This window comes from Myotis nattereri (genome assembly GCF_964212035.1).
Source record: "Myotis nattereri genome assembly, chromosome: 2".
Lineage (NCBI taxonomy): Eukaryota > Metazoa > Chordata > Mammalia > Chiroptera > Vespertilionidae > Myotis > Myotis nattereri.
In genome coordinates, this window is record NC_138076.1 from 199,479,400 (window position 1) to 199,504,985 (window position 25,586).

The 25,586-nt window shown below is 37.2% G+C and overlaps 1 protein-coding gene across 8 annotated transcripts in view; it reads right to left on the reverse strand.

Annotated features, from left to right (window-relative positions):
- Window positions 1-25,586, reverse strand: part of ANKS1B (ankyrin repeat and sterile alpha motif domain containing 1B) — an 812,878-nt gene that overhangs the window by 505,993 nt on the left and 281,299 nt on the right. For all 8 annotated transcript variants that reach the window (XM_081080965.1, XM_081080961.1, XM_081080962.1 and 5 more), the window contains exon 12: window positions 16,493-16,673. In XM_081080965.1, coding sequence (XP_080937091.1) covers window positions 16,493-16,673 — 181 coding nt within the window. The remainder of the gene's footprint in view (window positions 1-16,492; window positions 16,674-25,586) is intronic.

A 25,586-nucleotide genomic window follows, 5' to 3' on the forward strand; every position in this document is an offset into this window, starting at 1 on the left:
AAAACTTACTGGACTTGGAATTTCTTTTAGGTAAGGGCTGAGACTTTTACATCTGTATCTCAGTGACTAATAATGACTAAAGCAAAAAAAGTGCTCCATAAATCCAGGCTGAACAAAGGAAAAAATAGTTCTGTAACATACTTCCTAATACACAAATATACTGCCAGCATTTGGGGGAAATCTGAGGAAAAAAAGGTCTGCTTCTCTAGATTTACTTACACTCTTAAGAATTGTGAGATAAGGGATCAAGTTTAGGTGAATTAATAACAATTATTGAGATGCAGAATAACATGACCCAAAGTCAGAATGTATAGAAGAAAATCCCATTTCCATTCTCTTCTAACCATAGGAATGTGGGCAAGTCAGTTAAAGGCTCTGTGCTTTACTTCCCCATTTGTAAATCATAGGTAAGAGTTGTCCTTACCTAGGTACTATTGTAAGGATTAAATGAGTTAATAAATGCAAAACATGTAGAATATTTCTTAAGAATAATAGAGATGGTTTACCTATATGTGCCTAATTGAAAATGACAGCTTTCATGGCTGAAATAAAGGAAACCATTTAAAGACGCTAAAATTACTCAAAACTCAGAAGTGCATCTTGTTGAGTGAAGAAAATTGCTACACAAGGCTTTTTAAGTGGTTGCATAAGTACCTAGAGGCCCCCACACAACACAATATGGTAAAGTCAGAATCTTCTGCCTTGAATTTATCAAAAGTAACTAAAAATAGATGAAGAATAATAAATACTGAGCTGTGAATGTCAGCATCTACTTAGGATAATTTAGAGACAATAAATCTAAGCAGAATCACTGGGTTATGTCAAGACATTTTCCTAACTATATCTAATGTGGTTGACTTTTTCTGTTTAATTAGTGAGTATTAAAATTATGTGTTCTAAAAGTCCTGTGAATTTAATGCCATAAAGTCGCACTAAAGCAAAGTAGAGCAAAATACTAATACTTAGACTTTCTTTTGAGGACTTGCCTTCCAGTAAAGGATTCAATGAACTCCCTAGAGTAGCCCTTATTAGCCTACATAATGAATGCTGTGAGAAAGTGAGGCAGTTCTACTTTTCTTCTCATCGACATCTATAGGAACTAATCTGATTTAGCTAAACCAAGAGCATTTCCAATAATTACAAGCACAGGGGTCTCCCACAGATCCTTTCCTGGGAGAAAATTTATTAATGTAGGCAAAGTAGATACAATACAGCAGGTCTGATCTTTTTAAGTTCTTGGTTGCCTTAATATTCCTTCAGAGCTTTCACCAGCTTAGAAAGGCTTAAATGTTTTATAAAACTACGCAGATTTAGCCCTGGTTGGGTAGTTGGGTAGCTCAGTGGGTTAGAGCAACATCCCAATACACCACGGTTGTGGGTTTGATCCCCAGTTACTGATCATACAAGAATCAATCAATGAATGCATAAATAAGTGCAACAACAAATCAATATTTCTGTCTCTGTCTCTAAAATCAAGAAATAACAATTTTTTAAAAAGTAGGCAGATATAATTACAAAAGATGCATTTTTTCAGGCTATCTGAAGGCATTTTTTTTAAAGGATATAGTGTGTTGTTGTTTTTCCTTTCTTTTCATTTTCTTTCTTTCTTCCTTTCTTTTTGTAATTAGAATGCGAGTAACTAATTGCTTAACCTTATCTTTTTTGGAGATATGTTCAAGAAATATTAGGAAACAATGTCACCTCCTGTAACATCAAAAGAAGCGGGAACTTTTTCATTAATAAAGGGGTAGAGAGAGCCAGTTATGAAATAGCCGGTGAATAAACATAACTGTATTTTCCAGCATCTATGGAACCAAGGACTTCTGTTACAATAGAAAAGAAGGTTTTGACTGATTCTTAATGTATTTTGTTAATATATTGACTAGAAAAAAAATCCATTTAGCCTACGTTTACAAATTCACACTTAAACTTATTTTGGTTTGTGTATCTTCTTTTTTTCAGATTAATTCTTGTTGATTAATTGCTTTACTTCTTTTCTTCGTCCTCCTTTTCAATAAATATTAGGCAACAATTTGTTTACTGACACTGTACTTAGTAGAAAGGCATAATCTCTATAACCATTAAGCTCACGATACAATAAAAATCAAAATAAATAAAAAATGGTAGTTAGGGAAGGCCCTTAGTCCAGTGACTGATATGCTTATCAGAAGAGGAAAGGACACAGAGGAGAAGGCCATGAGAAGATGGAAACGGACACTGCAGTTATGCTGCCACAAGCCAAGGAACACCTAGAAGCTAAAGAGACAAGGATGGATTCTTCCTGAAAGCCTTCAGAGGTAGAATGGCCCTCCCTGCTCACACCTGGATTTCAAACGCCTAGCCTCCAGAACTGTGAGATTTCTATTGTTTTTAGGACATCTAGTTTGTAGGATATGTTTGCACAAGCCCTCGGAAACTAACACAGACATGCTGACTTTGAAGCACCTGGGGGACATCTAAATGGAGAGGTAAAACAGGAAGATTAATTTGGAGGTGTCAAACTCCAGTTTGGGCTGAAGATAAAACTTTGAGGAACATTAGCATATGATTGAGCAATAAAGTCGTGACGTGGCTGAGATCATCCAGAGAAGATGAATTAGTCTAGAACCAAACCTTGAAGAACAGTAACCTTGTAGGAGTGGGTAGGGATGGAAGTACTCACAAAGGGAGAACGAGATGAAGACTTGAGAGGCAGAAGGAAGGTTGGGACAGTATGGTGTCACAGAGGCACATGCTGAAAGAGCATTTAACCAGTTAAGTGAAACAGTTTGAGCAAGTAAGATAAAGACTTTGTCCATTACATCCAGGAAGAGACAATCCAGGGCATTTAGTGGCATAGTTTTGGGGGAGTGACCAGCAGATGAAAAAGTGAATCCAGGAGGTTGAATGTGAAAGGGAGGAAAGCTATACTGAAACTGGAGGTGTGACCAGCAGATGAAAAAGTGAATCCAGGAGGTTGAATGTGAAAGGGAGGAAAGCTATACTGAAACTGGAGGTAGACAAAAGATTAACAGGAAGGGCTTTTTGTATGACTTAATCATCAATATTTGAATTCCCTTACAGATGATTATGTTTTTATCTTGATGTGTAGGCAATGAAGATAAAATAAATAAGCCAGTTCCTTATTGTTGGCCATAAAACTACTACTAAAGTAGATACAGCAAAACAACTAAAACATGTTTTACAGATACAAACCTGAAAAGTCAGTAAATGAGAATCTGTTGTTGGTGGAAGTTTTCTTGATAATTTATAAAGAGGGAAGTTGTAGGTAGGAAAACGTCTTGAAATGCCAAACATCTGACTCATAGTGGAGATGAACAGCAGTGAATGACCCATGAAAGAAACTTATCTTATTGTTTACATACAAGGCAGAGAACATTCAAAACCAATAAGGCATCAGTCATGTCAAAGCAAAACTACTTAATGAAGGTGAGTCATGGTGCCTCTCAGGGAAATGAATCAGGTACCTACATGCCCAATCTTCTTCATAACTTCAGTTTTCATCCTCTTCTAAATTAAAACCAAAGTCTGGTAACAACTAATGTCTCTGTAGAAGAAATTTAGATAAATAGAAATATACAGTGGCCTAAGAAGTAAAACAAAAAATAACAAAGGGATGTAGTTTTCCCAGTAAGGAAAAAAGGAAGGAAAAGAAAGAGAACCATTACTTTAAGTGTTAATGCCATGCCTGCTGGCCCCAAGGACTTCTAAATACTTTTATTGTGTCCTCGTGTCCTCTATTCCAGCTGATTTGGGCACCTTTCCACTATGGAATAACTCCAGCAGCTTTTCCTCAACATTAAAGTCTTAGATATTGTGCCCAAGGCTCCTACGGTTTTCTGCTCAAGCCAGGAAAGTGAGGAACATCCCTGTCTCCACTCATCCCCTCTCCCTTCAGCTTCCATGTCATCACAAATCTTGTGAATTCTACATCTCAAATACCTCATTTCTCTTCTTCCCCAGAGCTACAGCCCTGATCTAAGCTGCCACTGACTCCCCTATGCCAAGTCTCACTTCTACTGTCTCATCCCCTCTAAGAGAAGCCACAGCATGGCTAGAGTGAACTTGGAAAAACACAAACCAGGTATCATTCCACTGCTTAGAACCGTAAGTGGCTTCCCGCCAGCCTGTTTGAGCCTTTGTGAGGGATTTGAAAAAAGTAACTATCCCCTCTCTGCAATAAGTAATGAATGAGTCAGATTTCAGACCCGATTTCCCCTCTGGTCAGGCTTTGTACGCAGTGCAGAAACTTAGAAGAAAACCCAGTCTCTTGAAGACGGCTTGTGAACCCTGTACAGCCTTGTCTCTGCCAGTCTCTGTAGAGTCACCTCTTGCCAATCTTCCACTCATGCTTTCTGATCCTATTGTCCTGGATCAGTTTCAGTTCCTTGAACATATCCTGTTCTCACTCACATCTTTGCCAAACCTCCTGCTGTTGGGAAAATCTTCTCTCTGTCCAGATAACTCTTGCTCACTCTTTAGGTCTTGACAGAAATATCACTTCCCCTCACAGGACTTCCCACACCTCCTCAATTAGAGTAAATTTTCTTGCCACACATGCCCCAGATCATTGAACTGTGCCCTTGCCTAACACTAATTTAAGGACATAATGAAATTGCTGGTATAAAGTCTGCCTTCTCTGATGAACGCTCAGCTCGATAAGGGCTGACTTTATCTATTTGTTCCCCACTGTATCACTGTATCATCTGTGTACAGCAACATGTGTGACACGTCGTAGGTGCTCAAGAAATATATATTGGCTGAATAAATAACTAAGCGCATGAAAAAGCCTGGAATCCTTGTAGCAGCATAGTGGGGAAAATTTTGTCCGAAGATGTAGGTTCTAGTCCTAGCTCTACCACTAACTTACTAGTTGTGTGACCTTAACTACTGTGAACTTAACTTTCCTCATCTTCAAAATGGTGATAATGTCCTATTTACCTTCAAGGTTGTCTCAAGGCTGAAAGTAGGTGAGAAGGGACAAAATTTATTGATTGCCTACCATGTGCAAAGTCCTATGCTAGGTTTGGCCATCTACATTATCTCAAAACAAACGAAGTGTCTCGGAAAGGTTTTCATTCACCTAAATATTACAGTAAGTGACAAAAAAAGGACTTAAGTCCAAATTTTTCTGGTTCTAAAGTCTCTTCTTTCTTTTCTTTTCTTGTTTTCTTTCCTTTCTCACCATATTGTGTCAGTATCCATTTGATTAATTATTCGAAGTCACAGGACAAGCACGACTTGTTCTGTAAAACCATCTCTGACTCTCCGAGGCAGATTTTTACGCTTTTATTTCTAAGCTCACATTATACTAATGTAATAACAGCAGACTTTAATTATTGGCTTACCACAGAGCTTTTCAGAGAGGGGACCGTGTCTTTTTCATTATTATATACCCAGTATCTTGCCTGGGTTTTAGTACTTTGTAAGCACTAAATGAGTATTTGCTAAATAAATAAATGAACTTTATCTAGTATTATTAATAAATTTGTTAATATAACTAATTTTGTTTAGTGTTGATATATAGTTTTACATTTTTAAAATGTTTTATTTTATAATTTTTAGAGAGATAGAGGGAGAGAGAGAAACATTGATGTGAGTGTGAAACTTCGATCAGCTGCCTCCTGAACACCCCAACCAGGGACCAAACCTACAACCTGAGCATGTGCTGGAATTGAACCGGCAACTTTTAGATGCACAGGACGACGCTCAACCAAATGAGCCACACCGTCCATGGCTATATTTACTTTTAACCAACCAATAATTAGGGTCTCAACCACAGTGGCTCATATGATTGGGTTGCTAAGATAGTATAATGAACATATGATACCAGCACTTATCAAATAATAAACGTCTGGTTTTAGATAAATATATTAAAGATAATTTTAAAGAACATTTAATAATTGCCTAAAAGAGAATATAGCAAATATGAGGAATGGGGAAATGGTTCTGGCTCATTTTGAATTTGATATACTAGTTTAAATTTTCTATATGGAAACTTCAGGGATCAAATATATTGCTAGTAAATAGCAAACTACTTAGCCTAGAGAACTTGACATATTATTTATAATTAATAGTAGAAAGAAAATGCAGTTGCACATTAATGGCCTACAGCACATCAATAGACTAGAAAACTAAAAAAAAGTCGAAGGTTTCCTTTATATTTAAAGGAAAATGAGAAGTATTTACTTGATACTCAAATCAATAAAAAAAAAAACAAAGAAATACTTTGAACTTATGTAATATATGATCTAAATCCTCCAAGACAACAGCTTGTCAAAATGCTAATTATTAGGAACTGAGAGATTTGTTTAGCTAATAATGCTTCCTTTCACATGTGCTATGTGCTTTCCAGAAGGAAATCTGAAATCTATTATTAGCGTTCATAGTCAACTCCTGATTATCTGTGTTAATAAAGAGAACACAGACATCTGTGGTAATAGAAAGAATATAGACATAAAACAGGCTTGTTTCAGACCTAAAATGGTGGCTAATACAAAAATTACATCCTTGAATCTGGAATAAATGTTGATTCTTTATAGCATATTTGTCTTCCTACTATATGTCATTAGTTTTTCTAAGGAAGGAGAACAATGCTATGGAAAACTCATATATCATGCAAGTGAGAGGTCACTCTAGATCCTGTGAACTGCTGGCCAGAGATTAGAATTCTGTCAGTAGCATTCATTCTGCACATTGGATTTTATTTCATTTTATTTTATTTTTATCCTCACCTGAGAATATGTTTATTGATTTTACAGAGAGAAAAGAAGGGAGGGGGTGGGGAAGAGAAAGAGAGAGAGAGAGGGAGAGGGAGAGGGAGAGGGAGAGGGAGAGGGAGAGGGAGAGGGAGAGGGAGAGGGAGAGGGAGAGAGAGGGAGAGAGAGAGAGAGAGAGAGAGAGAGAGAGAAACATCTGTGTGAGAGAGAAACATCAGTTGGTTGCCTCCTGTATGCTCCCTGACCAAGGATCGAACCTGAAACCTAGCTTTGTGCCCTGAATGGGAATCAAACCTGTAACCTTTTGGTGTACAGGAAGATGCTCCAACTGATGGAGTCACCTGGCCAGGGCTGCACACTGTATTTTGGTCATTACTATTATGTTATAGATTCTCATCCTCAAGGTTCCAGGTCCTAATACAATATTTTCAAGCTCACACATGGCTAATACAGAAACTAGCAAAAACAATGGTGGAAAAAAAGTCAGTTCTAAGAAAGAAAAGAAAAGTCATAATATGCCTTGCTTTGATCTTATGAAAGAACAGACATCACTAAAGTTTTCCCTGTCATTTTAAAATTAAGCCTTGGATATTGGTCCACTAAAAGAAACATAGGAAGTAAGTTAGAAATTAGTGCACACTGCAGATATAATGCTTTTTAGAGTGATATAAATGATTTTTGTAATGCTGGGTCAACTACATTATAATTAACTAAGAAAACTGAATAGCCTCCCAATGTAAATAACTGGTATCTTCTCATCTGTTAAATCAGATCAATTATGTAGCAAAAATTTACATTAAAAATCACATTTCTCTCTGAGGCATTTTAAGAAATAACCAATGAAAAGTGGGCTCCATGGCTCATAAGAAAGCAAGATAGTTAAGATAAAAGCTGTCCTGGCCTTACTGTATAGATAGAAATAGGCTCACAGTAGGGATAGAAGTCCAACAAAGCAAATGCTCAGTTATTCAATCATTTACCACTTATTGCCTTCTATTATAAGTTAGTCACTATGCTATGTGCTGGGAGTACAACTTAATTGAGAAATTGTCCCAGCATTTAAGGAACTCACAGACAAAGGAACAAATATTTTCTGCCCAGGTGTGCTAAATGGTTACAGCATCAGCCTATGCACCAAAAAGATCATGGGTTTGATTACCAGTCAAGAGCATGTACTTGGGTTACAGGTTTGATCCCCAGCCCTGGTAGGGGCAAGTGCAGGAGGCAACCAATTGATGTGTCTCTCTCACATCAGTCTCTTTCTCACTCTCTCTTTTTCCCCTTCTCTCCTTCCCTCCCTTCCACTCTTTCTAAAAATCAATGGGAAATATATCCTCCAGTAAGGATTAACAAAAAAACCAACAACAAAAAAACGCAAAAATTTTTTTTATATAAAATAACTAATAGTAAAGGTGTGTTAAAAGTGCAAAGGGGGGCACATGGATGAAATAATTTTTGGAGCTACAGAAGGCTTCACAAGTGAGATTACCATTAGCCAAATTCCATACAATAACTGAGGTTTACCAGGTAAATTAGATGGAAAGGCAGTCCAAACTGACAGAAGCATACTCTAAATCAGCAGTTCTCAATCTGTGGGTCGCGACCCCTTTGGGGGTCGAACGACCCTTTCACAGGGGTGGCCTAAGACCATCCTGCATATCAGATATTTACATTACAATTCATAACAGTAGCAAAATTACAGTTATGAAACAGCAATGAAAATAATTTTATGGTTTGGGGTCACAACATGAGGAACTGTATTTAAAGGGCCAGAAGGTTGAGAACCACTGCTCTAAATGAAGAACAATGAACTCTAACAACAATGTTCTTAGGAATACGTGATGTACATGGATAGAAGTAAATAGAAACCTACAGCCAGATTAGCAAGGATCTTGTTGGGCATGCTAAGGCATTTGGACATTCTCATACAGATAGTGACAAGACATGAGGTTGTTAAACAGTGGAGTGGCATGATCAGATATCTGCTTGAAAAAATTAACCCCCGTGTTGAGAAAAAGCTAAGTCCTGGAGGAGGGAGGCGCAGTTGGGAAGAATTAATAATTTAAGGATTTCAGGTCTGTATGTTCTAATATCATTTCCTACTATCTGCTTTATGTCTTCAGATTTTGCCATTAGAGCTTTAGCTTCACAACTTGGTACCTATTAAAATAAAAACTAGCCGAAACCGGTTTGGCTCAGTGGATAGAGCGTCGGCCTGCGGACTAAAAGGTCCCAGGTTCGATTCCGGTCAAGGGCATGTACCTGGGTTGCGGGCATATCCCCAGTGGGAGATGTGCAGGAGGCAGCTGATCGATGTTTCTCTCTCATCGATGTTTCTAACTCTCTATTTCTCTCCCTTCCTCTCTGTAAAAAATCAATAAAATATATTTAAAAAATTAAAAAATAAAAAATAATCTTTTGGGGGGAAATGGTGTGATGGATGTGCGTACGGGCATTAACTGAGTTGGGCTTAGGGATGTGGGGTGAAGGAGACGTTTTCAAATTCTTCACTCTCAATCATGTCTATCATCTCAGTGAGGTCTTGTGCTAATCAGGGAGCTATTACATTTAACTCTAATAATCATAGATAAATTACTTCTCCAAAGCCAGCAATGGAGACAGTTCAAGACCCCCATTTAAAGGAATCACTTGTTTATTTCAAGCTACCAAAGATAATCTCTCTTTTGAGAAACTTAAAGTAATTAGAGACCTTAATTATATCTTCCAAATTCCTTCATCTTTGCCATAAAATGTATCATAACTATGGGAATGATAACCTATCACCTTTGCCATTGGCTAGTAGCAAGTTACAGATCCCCCACGCCCCCAAAACAGGTGGGGGGGTGGGCATCACACAAAGGTGTGGCTACATGGGCGTGAATCATGAATCCATCTTAGAATTCTGCCTATCACAGATGCCAAGAGTCAAGTAAAAAAGTTGAAATCACTACAGCCCAGAGCCAGGTAGGCAGGGAGCTAGTGGTTTATCAGGTAGGTAGGAAGTTGACTTGGGGACTGTCTGGAACAAGTTCTGTCCTGGGCTGGCTCACTGTGGCATGGTGCATAGCAGAGAAGTTATGTATTTAAAGTGCTAGGGCCCTAGCTGGTTTGGCTCAGTGGATAGAGCATTGGCCTGCGGACTGAAGGGTCCTGGGTTCGATTCCAATCAAGGGCACATGCCCGGGTTGCAGGCTCAATCCCCAGTAGGGGGCATGCAGAAGGTAGCCAATCAATGATTCCTTCTCATCATTGATGTTTCTATCTCTCACTCCCTCTCCCTTCCTCCCTGAAATCAATTTTAAAAATATATATTAAAGTGCTAGGGCCCAGGTAAACACCACAGAGTGCACCAGCCCAACACAGACAGGTGTGAAAACAGGGGGAAATGTTCTCCCAAAAGAAGACTGTAGAGATAGAAGATGTCAATAGAGAAAAAGGTCTGGCAGTGTTGAAACTGTTTTCAATTGAGGGTGGCGTAGACCTGGAAATACCAAGCTTTTTTCTCCCACCATTTATATTTATAGTCAGCTTTCCTTTTACCATTTTACATTTTGCTCTAATAATCACAGATTTTTCATACAGCTGTAAGTGATAACAGGGAGCTTTCCCAAGAGCTGGAAGTGGCCTGATAGAGGAAATCAGGAGAGAAAAACTATCGAGCAAACAAGCAGACAAGATAATTAGATCTACGCAGCACTGAATTTGAGTTGCAAAGAAAATTCCAGCTAACAAAGCAGTTATATTTTCACACAAATTAACAGAAGGTAAAAGCAAGAGAAAATTGATTTAATAAAAGATTAAATGGGGTGGGGGGAGATTTTCAACACAAAAACTCTGAGACTGCTTCTCTCTCGCATCTGCTGTAACTGCACTGGTGAGCCTGTGAAGCCTGGATCTCCCCACAGGGACACAACTTCCAGGTTCTGCGGCCCTTCCACCCCAGGACACGAAAACTGGGGTAAGAGCAGATGGGAATTCCAACTCTGCTCCTCTGCGGGTTGACCTGCTTGTTCTAAGCAACGTTGTGGATTTAAGATTGTGGCAGCCTGGCTGGACTCCGAGCACCTGGCTGCTCTGTGTTTGCACTGAATTCTTAGTGTTTAGGCTCTGCTTGCGGCCCAGTAATAACACCAATACTGATAATAGAAATGGTCACAGTTATTAAGCAGTTATGAAGCTACATTAATTAAGCATGTGCTATGTTCAGGTATTTTTTTTTATTTAGTGGCACCCACTCAATCCATTTCATAGGGATAGTATTTTTCAAAGAAGGTATTAATACATTTCCATTCTTAAACTGAGTTCCTTTGGAAACCTCTCTTCCCCCAGTCTACACTGGAGACTTAATTCCCAGAAGAGGAAGGATACAAGCCTTTGAGAAATTGTAATAGGGAGGGTAGGGAAGTAGATCTACATGTGTGTCCTGAACATTTCTTTCTGGGCTTTGGCCTGGAAAGGTTATAGTGTGATAAGTAGGTAATGGGAGAACATACAGAGAGAGGGGCCCAGGCTCCCAACCCCATGCAGATTCTAGCATGGCCACTTCTGAGTAAACTTGGAAGTACCATACGATATAGACTAGTGGGGTCTTGAGGATAAATTTTTCTGAGCTCCGCGTATTTTCCTTAATTATGAATGAGACCCAGATGTCTCGGTGGCCTCCAGGAAGGGCCTCTGAAGTATCTGGGCTGAAGTCACGTAAGCTGCTACAGGGCCAGCTTGGCAAGGTTGCTATGGTGACTGCTGCAGAGGCTAGCATGGACAGAGGTCAGAGTGGCAGACTGAGACGGTTCACCTTCCCACTGAGGGATAACCTTAAGTGAAGGAGCCAAAAAGCTGGTCCTAGCCACACCCACCCCTACCTACTACCCTTTCTTCCATGCTAACCTTAGGCCCACATACTAGCCATTTGCTAGGAGTTTAAACAAAGAGCTAATTCAAACCTTCTCCACTCTCCTTAATTGTCTGATCTCTGCCCTCATTGGTCACTCTCCAAGAAAGATTTTGCTTTAGTTCACAGAAAAAAATAAAAAATAGGAGACATCACACAGAAAAAAAATTTATATCATTTCTCTCTGCTTACAAACCTGCCAATACTACTCTTAAGGCTTTAATCTCAGGATGCACACGAGCATCTTGAACACAGCTTCCAAGACACTGCACAACTCTCACTCCCTCCGTGGTCTCACAATGGCCATATTTGGACAAATAAATGTGTCTCTTCTTTGGAAGCATTGCAGACCCCACATGAGGTCAATCACACTCTTAGGTCCTCTCACAGCCCCCTGCACTTTCTCACACTGAGTAAACATGTTGATTTTAGGCTGCCCAAATAAACCAATAGTCTTATTTCAGCTAATTACAGTCAGAATAACAAATTCCCACCCAACTGCATGCACTAAATAAATCACATTACTCCAACATCTAACTATGGAAGATATTTTCATATTTTTAAGCCATTGAAATAGGGTGTGTGTGTGTGACATTTGATATAAACATTATATGACATTTGATATAAACATTACTTCCTTTTGGCTACCTAAAACTTGGCCAACCTAAAGTACTCAATTTGACAATAAATAATCCAGATAGTTTATTTAATGCATTTTTAAAATAAAATAAACCACAAAGATATCATTAACACATAATTCCCACTAACCCTTCACTTCCTCCATATCAGCTCACCCCGAGTCTCAGCGTGGAGCTTCCTCATCATCTCAGCTACCCGGCTCTGGCCTTCATGCTGGCTGGAGGCCAGAGCGCCCCTCTGCTGCCTGCGTCCAACGGCTGCCGGAATAACACTGCCCCAGCTTCAGGAGGCCTATTTCCAGGCCGTGTGAACTAATTAAAAAGAAGGCCTTCATTTGCTTTCTGGCAATCCCCGAGCAGCGTGAAAGGTCCATGCCACCTTCTCCGTACTAATTTTAGTTCTTTTCTAATGTTTCATCTCCCTTGCATAAAAGCATCCGATGCTGCTAAGCACTTAAAAGCTTTTGTTTTTGTTATTTCTATCATTTAGGAAGAAGTTTTCTCAAGCAGGAGGTGATGGTTGGAAACTACTAATGAAATTGGAGATAATTCTTTATCTAGGGTAGTTAAATTCCTAAGCAGGTGTCTGAAAGTGCCAGTTAACAAAATTCTTCATAGAGCTTTCTGGAAACAACTTTACATATGGAGGAAGCATCTTTTCTAACTGGTGATTCTCAGCTTCTTTTCCCTCAGCAATTCACAGCACACCTGCCCAGGACATTTTCACTGAAGAACTCAGAACTCACAGGTCACTCACTGTGGGCTAAAGCACTGATTCTCAGTCTTTTAAACTGATACCCCTTAATTGGATAAATATAAAATTATCACACAGCTTCTTCCCACCCTTCCTTATTCCACTAAAAAAAATCACTCTCAACTATCTACTCAGCTTATCTACTTGATTATACAATAATATTTCAAATTAAAATGTCCAAAACTGAGCTTCCTCATCTCAACTAATATCAAGTCCATCCTTCCAGAAGTCAAAAGGGCCCAAAATCCTTGAGTCACATCTTTGGTCTCTTTCATTTTCTCATACCCTACAACCTAACCCATCCAAAAAATGTTGCTTCTACCTTTCAAATAGATTCAGAATTCCACCACCTCTATTTTAAAAAACTGTTACCTGAGGAAAAGGAACACATTGGCAACCATTAGGGGTACCAACTAGACTGAAATACTCTATCACCTAGGCTCTCAGATCACTCAGAAGTTCATACAAGAAGGAGATCCGTGGTGGTCAAGATCAGAAAGAGAACCATGAGGGCGTGATCCTGTATGGAACACCCCTCCCAGGGAATTAAGTGATTTGATGGAAAATACCTAGGAAATCAGTGGTAGAACTGACACTGGAACTCATCCTCTTTCCATATATCCTATGTGGTAGCACCAGCATGTGCAGGTTCATCAATGCAAAGGATAGCAAAACATCGATGTGTAAGATAAAATACTAGTTTTCCTAGTAGATAAATAACTACCTAAAAGTTTTACTTTTTGATGTAAAACAATTAGCACTATCTGTCCTTACTCATTCTCACTAAATATCAGTCCACTCTAAAATTTTTGATGTAACATGGAGGTGACATATTACATTAGGAAACCATAGTAACATGCATGCTATTTGAAATTATTTCAACTGTTAAAGGTTAGATTTTAGTTCTGTTCAAAGGTCAGACCTGAAAATAACAATTTTGAAATGTGTGGAAAATGATAATTTCTCCTCACATTTTGGATGGTGCTACTGAAATCCAGATGGCAAAAGGATGTCTTTCTTATCCTCTCCCCCTGGTGGTCAGAGTGGAGAGAGGACACTAGCCCCATAACTTCTCTGACTCTTAATTTATAAATAAATAAATACATAAACACATAAATAAATAAATATTATCTATCTCAAAGCATTTTTGAAACTTTTCAAAATTAATCATTAAAAAAAACACCAATTAGCACACTAAAGTAAAGCTAAGAAAGACTTCCCGAAAGGCAAGTATCAGTGTCATTTTTCCCATTTCAACTTTTTAAATTTGGAATGAGTAATTCAACTAAGTATTAATTATGAGTTATATGCCTACAACCTTTCCTGGGGTTCACATACCACTTTTATTTACAAATCATGTCCCATCTCTCCTCTCCTGGAAACTTGCATCTGGTGTAAAGCAGACATATACTAAATGCCCATGCTCACTGAATAATACTGGGTTTCATTAACATAATGATTACTAATAATAGTTACTAACATTTATTTAACACTATGTACCCGACACGGCACTAATCACTTTACATGCATGACTGCACTACAGGGCAAGTTAATCTAATTAATTAATTGTTAACTTAATTCTATAGATAAAATCTATAGCATAAAGAGGTTAAGTTTCAAAGCTAGGTAATAAGTCCAGTCTCATAGTTAGTAAACAAACTGAGGCAGCCTACAATATATCAGGGACGCATCCATTCTAAATCACAAATCCAGAAAGAGGAGAGAAGACAATAAGTAAGTACACAAGTGAACAATATAATTTTAGATAGTCAATAGGTTCTGGAAAAAAACACAGGATGATTTGACCAAAGTAACTAGGCAATGTTGAAAAATGTTTAAGAACATGGACTCTACCACCAAGTTTGAAGTCCAGCTCTGTTATTATGGGCTGTTATTTAGTTATTTAGCTTCTTTCTGTGTTACCTTGTCTATAAAAAATAACACCTAATTCATATAACAGTTATGAGGTTTAAATGAGTTTATACATAAAATGCCTAAAACAGTGTATGAAGCATAGTGTTAAGTATTTGCTTAAATATTATTGCTTCTTAATATTAAAGATATTAAATTCAAGACATTAAATATTTATAACAATTATAAATTAAATTTAATATTGAAAACATTATGAAACTTATTTAAACATTTGCTTAAATACTGCTTATTAATATTATTACTATTGCTCTTTTTGCATCATTGTTATTATAATTATCATTATATTGAAGGAACCTGGGAAAGTGTCTATGAGGAAGTACATCTGAGTCAAAACCCAAGTGAAACTCAGTTACATAAAAATTTGAACACAGGGATTCTAGGCAGCAAGAACCAAAGTACAAAAGCCCCAGAGCCAGAATGCCTAGCAAAGACAGCCTGTGTGGGCCAAGATAGGTTTGCAAAAGGTTAGGTTAAAGAGCTAGTTAGGAGCGAGGCTACAATGAACTTCATTGGCCACAGTAAGGAGTTGGTCTTTATTCTAAGTTCAGTGAGAAGCCATCTAGCATCTTAAGCACGATGATGACATGCTTGGATTTACATTTTGTAAATATCACTCTGGTTGCCATGGAAAGATTGAAGAATAGCTTCCACAGAATATCAATCTCACCACTTCCATTAATCATTATTTTTTAAAATCTTAGTTGTTTTCCTAGGGGAAAATAATTCTCTGGCTAAATTTTTGAAATAATTTTAGTCTTCTTAAAGTGTTCTTAAAAGCACAGCCAGTGTAAAGGACTTAAATAAGAATATGTGTATTCTTTCATACAGTTCTACACACATTCATTTTGAACATAATTACATGAAATACACACATGAACAATAATTTATGATTCTAAAAGTCATATTAATTATATATACAGAGTTTTAAAATAATACCTCTTTGAAGAAAAGTAGTTGGATAGTTCACTTACTTTAAATTAGATATAAACAGAAGATATCCTTTAGGCCCCACTTCTCATATTTCTGTCCACCAGTCATTAGCTCCTAGCCCCCGAAGAAGGGAAGCATTGCAAATCTGATTGGATGGAACCAGGTATGTTTGACTACCGGGTGTGGATCCTTTACCCCTAGGCTTGTTTCTTCACACCCCTCTTCTCTAAGTTCACTTTGATTTGAATAGATTGATAGCCCACTTAGACCACACTGTTCAATTTAATCTTCCCAGATAACCTTGAGCCAAAGTCTCTAGCTTCAGAGCTAGATGGCATATATTGATGAGTTGCTACCACTATGTGGGGAGGGGTAAATAGTAGTATTTACCCCTATTATTTTATCATAATATCATTATAACATCATCTTTAATATCTAATGCCTAGAAGACCATTAATGTATTCAGAAAGAATATTATACCCACACTCTGACAAAAATCATAAAGCCCTACATTGCTTCACATGTAGGTGATCAAAGAACCCAGCATAATTTGTACAAAGGATTCCTCTTAATGAATCTAACTCATAAAGGCTTTAGTTAAGTTGAGAAATATAGTGAACTGCTTTACCTGGATGGCCAGTTCCCTCATTCTTGACCTCTGCGGTTCCCACAGAAGAGGTGGGTGGACTAACAGGAGGGCTGGAAGGGAAGCTTGTACACCCTGTAGACGTGTTGATTTCGAAATATTCTTGGTTATGATTCATCCGGTGAAAATCCAGAGAAGACACAATAGAGGTTCGTTGTTTAGGCTAAAATAAATGAGCATGATGACAGCATTAATATGATCATGTTCATCTTTAGCCCCATCTCCCCATCAGTTTAATCTAAGTGAAGATTTTTTTTTTCAGTTAAACTGTCTGGATTTATACTTAAAATATAACTGTGCTTTATAGAAGGACACTAAATAATCCCTTAATAAATTAAATAATGGAAAATATTTAATGAAAAACTACAATGGCATAGTTGATTAAATCATTTAGACTCTTTGTTAGGTTTCTCCAGAAGTATGTAAAAATGCAGTGTGCAGAATTTCTCTTAATGATCAATTTGGAAAGTTGCAATTATAAGTCACCTTTCAAACAACTAACATTTATGAAACATCTGGCATTTGCCAGACCCTGAGGATATAGAATCTAACAATAAAAGGGATCTCATGACATTGAAGCATTATTAGGGCAATTCTATTTTTTTAAAATTCTTTATATAGACCAAGGAATGGTGGCATTAGATATTGTCTCTAAGTACCATATGCTGAAATTCTATCATCGGAATTAATTGAAGCCATATAGAGCATTTTCCAGGATCCAAGAATCTGCTTGATATTTGTGGTAAACTTTGATTTTATTTTTTAAGGGTTTTAATTAATCCCCAAATAGCAAGAAAAGACAATTTAAAATAAAAGTTAAAATCATGGAGTAATGACACCTATAATCTATACTGTGTGTCAGTAATAGATTGTTCCCAATAGCAGTTTTCTATTTTTTTCTCTTAGTTTTAATTATGTTCACTCTTTTTCCCTGCCAGCAGAGCTTCTAACATTGTCCTTCAAAAAAAAAGATTGCATTCTTTTTGGCTCTCAGAATTGTGTGCATTTCCCAAGAATCAATTCAAGTATTTTTACTTTTTATTCTTCTCATTCATATTACTGAAAAAGTAACGATCTCACAATAATTAACAAGAGGTTAACTTCAATCTCTTTACAATAAGTTTATTTCCCCAAAGTTACTTTCGGTTTGCCAATGTTTCCATTGCCCTCAAATACCTATTAATTTAATCACTATACTTCAAAGATTGCTTTCTTGCATAATATTTCAGCTACCCTGTCTCTTCCAGATCATGGTTTTTAAAGTAGGTATCATTTAGTCTATAATCTAAACTAAATGATACTGAAAATATCTGTGTTTTACAGGTTATTTTTTTTTTTACATAAAGGGTACAAATGATCACAATATGATTTATTCTTTCACCATTGCAATATTTTAATGAAAGAGGTTGAGAGGCATAAATATTGTTATACAAGAAACTGCAAGTCATTTATTATTATGCCACATCAACTCAGTAATGGAATTCAAACGAGTGCCCACAGGACTCAGATGCTTTTGAAGTATGAAAGACCAGGGTTCAATGTCAGTCATGGTTTCCATGAAATGTCTGTCCTTGAAGCTGCTGAATCTCAGTTTCACATTCAATATTCTTTCCTCTAGACCAGCTGTGGGCAAACTATGGCCCGTGGGCCGAAATGAATAAAACTAAAAAAAAAAAAAAGACCGTACCCTTTTATGTAATGATGTTTACTTTGAATTTATATTAGTTCACACAATCACTCCATCCATGCTTTTGTTCCAGCCCTCCGGTCCAGTTTAAGAACCCATTGTGGCCCTTGAGTCAAAAAGTTTGCCCACCCCTGCTCTAGACTGTATAACAGCAATTAAATGTCATGAACTACGGGCGGCTCTCTCAATGGAGCAGCCCACACCTTTCCCTCAACGCACATTTTCCTGCCTTTCTCTTTCTCCTAAGCTCTGAGCCCATTTCTTCCACAGCTCACTTTTTCTACCTCTGTGACTTTCTAAATAAACTTTCTCTTACAGAAAACAAAGTCATGAACTATGACACTAGCTGCAATAAAAACACAGCCATGCCCATTATCTTGGTCTTGTTTTATTGTGTTATGTTGTGTTTTTGTTTCACTTTGTAAACAGGCCATAAACCAAATTTTTATAATTTTCCTTGTCATAAACTTTATAAAGGTCAAGCTAACTGATGTATAGGACTTCTTTATGTTTAAGTGTTTCTTAAATAAATGTTTTTGAACCCGGACCACCCAAAGTTCTATTTATATACGAACACAATTTGTTATGCATAAAAGAATAAAAGCAAACAGGCTATATATTTTTTTTGCTACATGAATTCATTCTACAGATACCTGCTGAGTGACCAAATTGCAGATGCCATGGTAAGCACTGTGACAGGAACAGATAAGAAAGACATTGTCTCTATGGTCCAGGTGATGATAAACTTTTGTTGGCGAAGAAATGGTGCATGAGGGAAGAGACAAGCCACCCAAGAATTATGCTTCAGTAGAGTAGAGTGAAAAGGACTATGATACGTGGAGGAACAGAATATAAAGGGAGCCCAAAGGTGGGTCTCCAACTTAGGGAGGGAATCAGGAAAGGCCTCCTGAGCAGGTGATTGGTGGCTGAGTTGAATTCTGATGAAGCAGAGGTGGGAAGCATGTGGTAGGCGGACAAAAGAGGATGGGGAGAAAGGAAATACAAACTATAAATAGTCGGGGTGGCTATGGTGCAGAGTACGTGAAGGTAGTGGTGGGTTCAAGACGTGGGATCTTGTAAGTTGCAGGGGCCAAATCATAAAGGGCTCTAAATGCCATGCCAATGAGTTTGGTCTTTAATGTGAACATTTAAAAAAAAAAAAACACTGAATGATTTTCAAGCAAGGTTTTGATAGCTGAGTTTGCATTTTAATAAACTTACTTTAGCAATTTAGAGAATAGATTGGTCGGGGTTGGACTTGAGGAAGGAAAACTAATTAGGAGGATGTTATAGAATTCCAGCCATGACATAACAAGATCCTAAGTAAAGCAATGGCAACAGGGTTAGAGATAGCAGATGTTTTTAGGAGATGCTAATGAGGTTAGCTTTTTAGTCTTGACATCTGACTGTATGGGAAGATTGATTTTTAAGGGAGGAGTCTAGGGTGGCTCACAGATTTCTCGCTTGGGTAAATACCAGAAGATAAGTTCTTTAATGGGAAACACAAATGTATATATTCCTACACAGGAACATGAAAGATGTATGCTTGTGTGCTCTCAGGACTCAGTGTAGACTGTCTAATGCATGGTCATGCAAATCTACATTTTACTTTCCCTTTTCCCTTTCTTTCTTTGAGCAAAGTGCTATGATCTCATGGCAGCATAACTTCAAATAAGATATCTGGAGAAAGGGAGATAAACTAATAGAAATTGAAGGGAAGGAACCATTGATCAGTGATCAGCTGACCCCATTCTTATTTACCTCTTCAGAACAAAGAGTGGAGAGTTATTGCCCAAAGCTCTTTGAGCATCTGAGGTAATAAAAAGGAAGAATCATATGGATCAGCAAACTACGGCCTCTGGCCCACATCTGGCCTGCCTCATGTTGCTGAAAATAAAGTTTTACTGGAACATATCTATGCCCATTCATTTACTTTAAGTTTAGACAGAAGCCACATTATCCACAACACCTGAAGTATTTACTGCCTGGTCCTATAGAGAAAACATTGGCCAACCCCTGTTCTAAGAGACCATTTAGTGCTCAACAAAACTATAAACATAGGTTGCTTGTTATTTCCAAGCCTTATGTGCATATAGGTTGGTGACAGGTAACTAATTCTGACCAATAGACTGTCTGTAGAAGTGAGCCTTCTCCAGCCCTCTCTTACTCTGCAGATGATGTAGTTCCAAGATGAAGGAGGGTCATTCAATCCACATTGGACCTTCTAAGAAGTTGAGGTAAAACCTCCTTTATGTTAAACCACTGAGATTCTGGGTTGGTCTGTCGTGTCAGCTAGCACTACTTAGCCTAACTAGCACAGAATCAGTGGCTCAGAGAGGTTAAATTATTTACTCAAGATCACATAAGTAGCAAGCAGAAGGGCTTCAAATAAAAGGAAAGGCCATGTGTTCACATCTAGACATAAGCAAATGGTGCCTCAAAACACAAAACACAATGGCAGGATTAAAGAAATATCTGTGTGGAGAAATGAAATAATAGTAATGGGAGAAAGAACAAAGAGATAGTAGCATTATTAAAAATGGAGATGGGCCTGGAATACTTGCTTTGATTTGAATACATTCACTTAAAAAAAAACTATCCTGATGGAACCCTACCAAGCTATTCAGTATAAGAAAGAAAAGTGTTTTCACAAAAACGTTAAAATTACAAATGGAATTTGCCAAGTTTCAATTTGTAAAATGAGCTGCACTTGTGTTCATTGTGACTTCTCCTTTAAAACATCTCCCGCCCTTGCCTGTGGTCCAGCGCTCATCTCTCCCTACTTTCCCAAGGACTTGCTCCCATACATATTTACTTAACCAGAATCAGCAAACTACAGATCTATTTTTTAATGATTGGGGGGGAGGGGCAAAGGAAAAATAATATTAATGGCAGGTGAAAATTACATGAAATTCAAATTTCAGTGTCCATAAATAATGTTTTATTGAAACATATACATGCCCATTCATTATATCTGGTCTATGGGTGCTTTCATACTATCACAGCAGAGCAGAGCAGTTACAGCAGAGGCTCTATGACCCACAAAGCCTGAACTACTTTATTCTCTGGCCCTTTACAGAAAAAGTGGGTCACCCCTGTGATAGGGTGATTAGGAAATGTCTCTGAGGAGCTGAAATTGAACAGATACACGAATGACTGTGAAAGAGTTGGGACCAGCTCCATAGAGTTGCTGGAACCAGGGCAACGTGAAGATGTGGGGCCCCTTGTTCCAAAAGCAGATATAAAACCAAGCTTTCCTTTCTTCCATGGTCTCTTTCTAGATCTGTCATGTGGTCTTAGTTGCTATTTAATGTCTCACTGGGACACTCACAGGATGAGAGCAGACTCTCACAGGCACCCACAGGCTCTGTCCTGCAACTTAGCATGTGCACCTCAAGTCTCTATCCTCCCATGTTCAGGGTCTCACTGCTAAGAACACACCTGATAAGGTGGGGAGATGGTGGGAGGTGAACCACAGATGAGCCATGGCTCCAAGCCCCAGCACAGGCTCCATGTTCACACAGGCTTCACTTAGAAAACAAATCAGAGGTAAAAATCATTCAGAAATTTAGACAGTTGACCAGGAGCATTAAACCCCAAGCATGAGGCCCGTCTGAGCGTGATGCCCATTGGGACTGCACTGGTCCCACATCCATGAAGCCAGTGCCATCTTAGGTTATTACCTTAAAAAGAGTAATGTGCGAATTTAATGGTGTCACATACAGAACAGCATGCATTTCCTAGCCTTACTTTGGATTCTCTTAATCAGAACCAATTACCATAGAATCTCTTTACATTCGGTAAAGATGTAAATGAACTGATATATTCTGATACAACCTTAATAATTTCATGGCATTTCTGCAACCGAGACAGATATGATTCATTTATGAGTAAAATAAGAACACCCAACCCCTGATCAGGGTAAGATCAAGGCAATGTGTGCATTTACTTTCAAGTGTTTTCTGGATTGGAATGTAACTTTCAAATATCCACTTGTATGTTTCCTCTGTTATTTTCAAATTGCTTAAACTAATGGACATTTTTTAAATCCACTTACTTGGATTTAAAATCATTTGAATTCACTTACTTTCATTATAAAGGGACCTCATCAACCTCCTAATAAAATGTCAAGTAGGACTAGAGGGACATTCTCGTGTCAGTACAAAGACAAAGTGGTGCTAGAAAAAGTCAATGGTGGTATTAAATTATTCAAGCAAAACTCAAGTTCAGAATGACTTCCAAGGGAAGATGGCTGAAAGTCAAAAAATTAGCAACTGACATCCATAAACATACGTGGAAATGATAGACTTTCCATCCAAACACTGAACCATTGATAAATTATGTCAAGTCAATGGTAATAAATTAGATCCTTTCTCAAATACTTTCCAAACCTGAGATGGAGGTGGCATTGTAAAAAATGGGAAGCTAGACCAGTAGTATTTTCTTTTAGAATTTTTATCAACCTAGAATATTTTGTGTATCTGGTATGTGGTAAACAATTCAATTCTAATTATTTTTCCCCAAAATGATAGCCTACTAGCCAATACCGTCATATATTTTCTGATTTGAAATGCTACTTTATTACACTAAATTTCCAAATATGACTGGCTTTACATTGCTGGACTCTACTATATTCCCATTGATCTACTTGTCTATTCCTGTGCTAATACCACACTCTCTCAATTACTGTTGTGACTTCTCCTACTTCTAGAACTTTTAGTAAATGGCTTTTGGATTTCTTTGACCCTTCCTTTTTTTATATATTGGGAGTATTCTATAATTTGGTATTCTAAACCATTCCCATTAATTTGTTCAAAAAAGTACTAGTGACCATCAGCCATGTTTCAGACACTATTGTAGGCTCTGGAGCTACATCAGTTAAAAAATAAGATAAGGCATGAAACTTTTAGGCATTTTTTTATGACTTTAGGTGTAACGATCCTATTTTTTTTTTTTGTATAACTTACAAAGTGTTCCCCCAATAAGTCTAGCCTCCACCTGACTTCATGCATAGTTATTACAACGTTATTGATTATATTTCCTATGCTGTACTTTACATCCCCATGACAATATATCATTAGTCTAATGATCCTATTTTTAATTTTCAAAAAATTTCATTTTAAAAATAGCCTCTTCTTAATTTTATGAATTCAAGAACTTCTCAAATCTTCCTGAGGATACTGATTATAATATTTTTCTTGCATTAACTCTGCTTTCTCAGAGGTTATTTACTTTGTTCATTGACCTTGGTTTCTCTCTTTTCAGTTGAACTTCTTTCAGAAGTTCCCAAATGCCTCTGATAGTTCCACTCTCTGGTTTTCATCACTGCTATGGAGTTATTCTTATTTGTATACTTATTTTACCATTTTAATTGCATTTCAGGAGAGGGAAGATGTAAACAGTTGGGATCAGTTCGCCATCTTGAGTTAGAATTCTCCTATTTCTCTGTCTTAATCACTCTTAAACCTGTATAGAGAGGGAGGGAATCTAGACAACTCAGTAGGGGTAAATATTATTAAACTTTTATTCACATGTCACACAAATGGAAAATAATATTTTCTTCTTTTCAGTAAAAGGGAAAAAAACCTGAATATGGAGTACAGTTTTTTTGTGTGTTTGTTTTTATTTTGGTCATGAATATAATAGTTGATATGATTAAGGCTTATTTTGAAGATATGGAACTTCTTATCTTCAGGTATGCAAAATACCATTCCTTTGCTATGTAGATTATGGACAAACATAGACAGGCAAAAGTGGGTGTAAGCAAATATCAAGTACCCAAGAGGGGGTAATACACTTCTAGGAACTTAAAATTTGTTATCTCATTTAAGCCTATAAGATTGGTACTGAAAGTAGCTATTCGTCTTTCCATTTTGCAGTGAACTTGAGATTTAGAGATAGTCTCACAGTTAACAAATGGGAGAGCTGAAACTAAAACACAGTTATATGGAATTTTAAATTGCATCGCCCCCTACACCCCCGCGCCCCGGCCAGGACACCACACTATAGATAAAGCAAAAAGAAGCAACATAAAGTACAGGTAGAACAAGAGCCTAATAGCTCTTGAGTTTCTCATATTTATATCAATGAGCAATTTTCCTACTCTCCAGTCTACTGACAGCACTGATTTTTTTTAAATCATTGTTTTAAAGGGTGCTGAAGAAAATACAGGTAGGTGGAACACAGGAACAAATGAAATCTAATTCAACTGTGTTATTCAGTGTTGAAAGGCAGAAATTTTTTAAATCTTTCTATTTTATGCTTTTCTCTATTAATTCATTTCATTTTTATATAGAGATATTTGGCTATGCATTAACATATAGTCTCATCTTCTATTGAAAGAAACAAATTATAAAACTGTTAATACATCCATAGTATTTAACATACATAAGCATGAGTGTAAAATTTTTAAAATGAAAAATATGTAATATATGTTTCTTCATATGAGTGAGTTTCTTCATACAAGTTATTCAAACCTGAATTGGAAATCTATATATACACATAGACAGACATGAAAGGGTATTAGAAGTTTGGGGGTTTATTCTAGTTTTATTCAATAAAAGTGTTGTTGCTGTAGACTGAATATAGATATTAAAAACCTGGAGAGTGTTTTTTTTACCTCCAAATCATGAAGTTGATTCTCAGAGAAGCTTCTCCAAGTATTAAAATAGTCATGACTTTCCTGCAAAAAAATATTTTTTGAACTAGGTATTCAAATATTCAAATATCTGTTTTTCCAGAGTCACTGTACCATTTCACTTTCCACAAGGAATGTATGTGTTTTTCCATATACTCGCCAGCATTTGGTGTTGTCACTATTTTTTATTTTAGTCATTTTGATAGATGTAGTGATAGCTCATTGGGGTTTTAATTTGCATTTCTCTAATTGTTCGTGATGTTGAATATCTTTTCATGTGCTTATTTGCCATTTGTATATACTCTGTAGGGAAATGTTTCTTCATGTCTTTGGCCCATTTTCTAATTGGATTGCTTGTTTTTATATGACTGTTCAGTTTTGAGTATTCTTTATACATTTTAGAAACTCTTATTCTGCAGGGGTGTAGTGCACAAATGTTTTCTCCAGTCTCCACTTGTCTTTTCATCACTTAACAGTTTTTCATGAAGCAACCATTTCTAATTTTGAGAAGCACAATTTGTCAATTTGTCCTTTTATGGATAATGTTTTTGTTATAAAGTATAAGAGCACTTTACCTAGCTCTAGATCCAAAAAAGTATCTCCTATCACTTTTTTCTAAACGTTTTCTAATTCTACATTTCCCATTTAAGTCAGTTATCCCTTTGTGTTAATTTTTGTTTAAGGTGTGAGACTTAGGACAGATATTGGCCTATGGATGCCCAATTGCTCCAACGCCATTTGTTGAAAAGGCT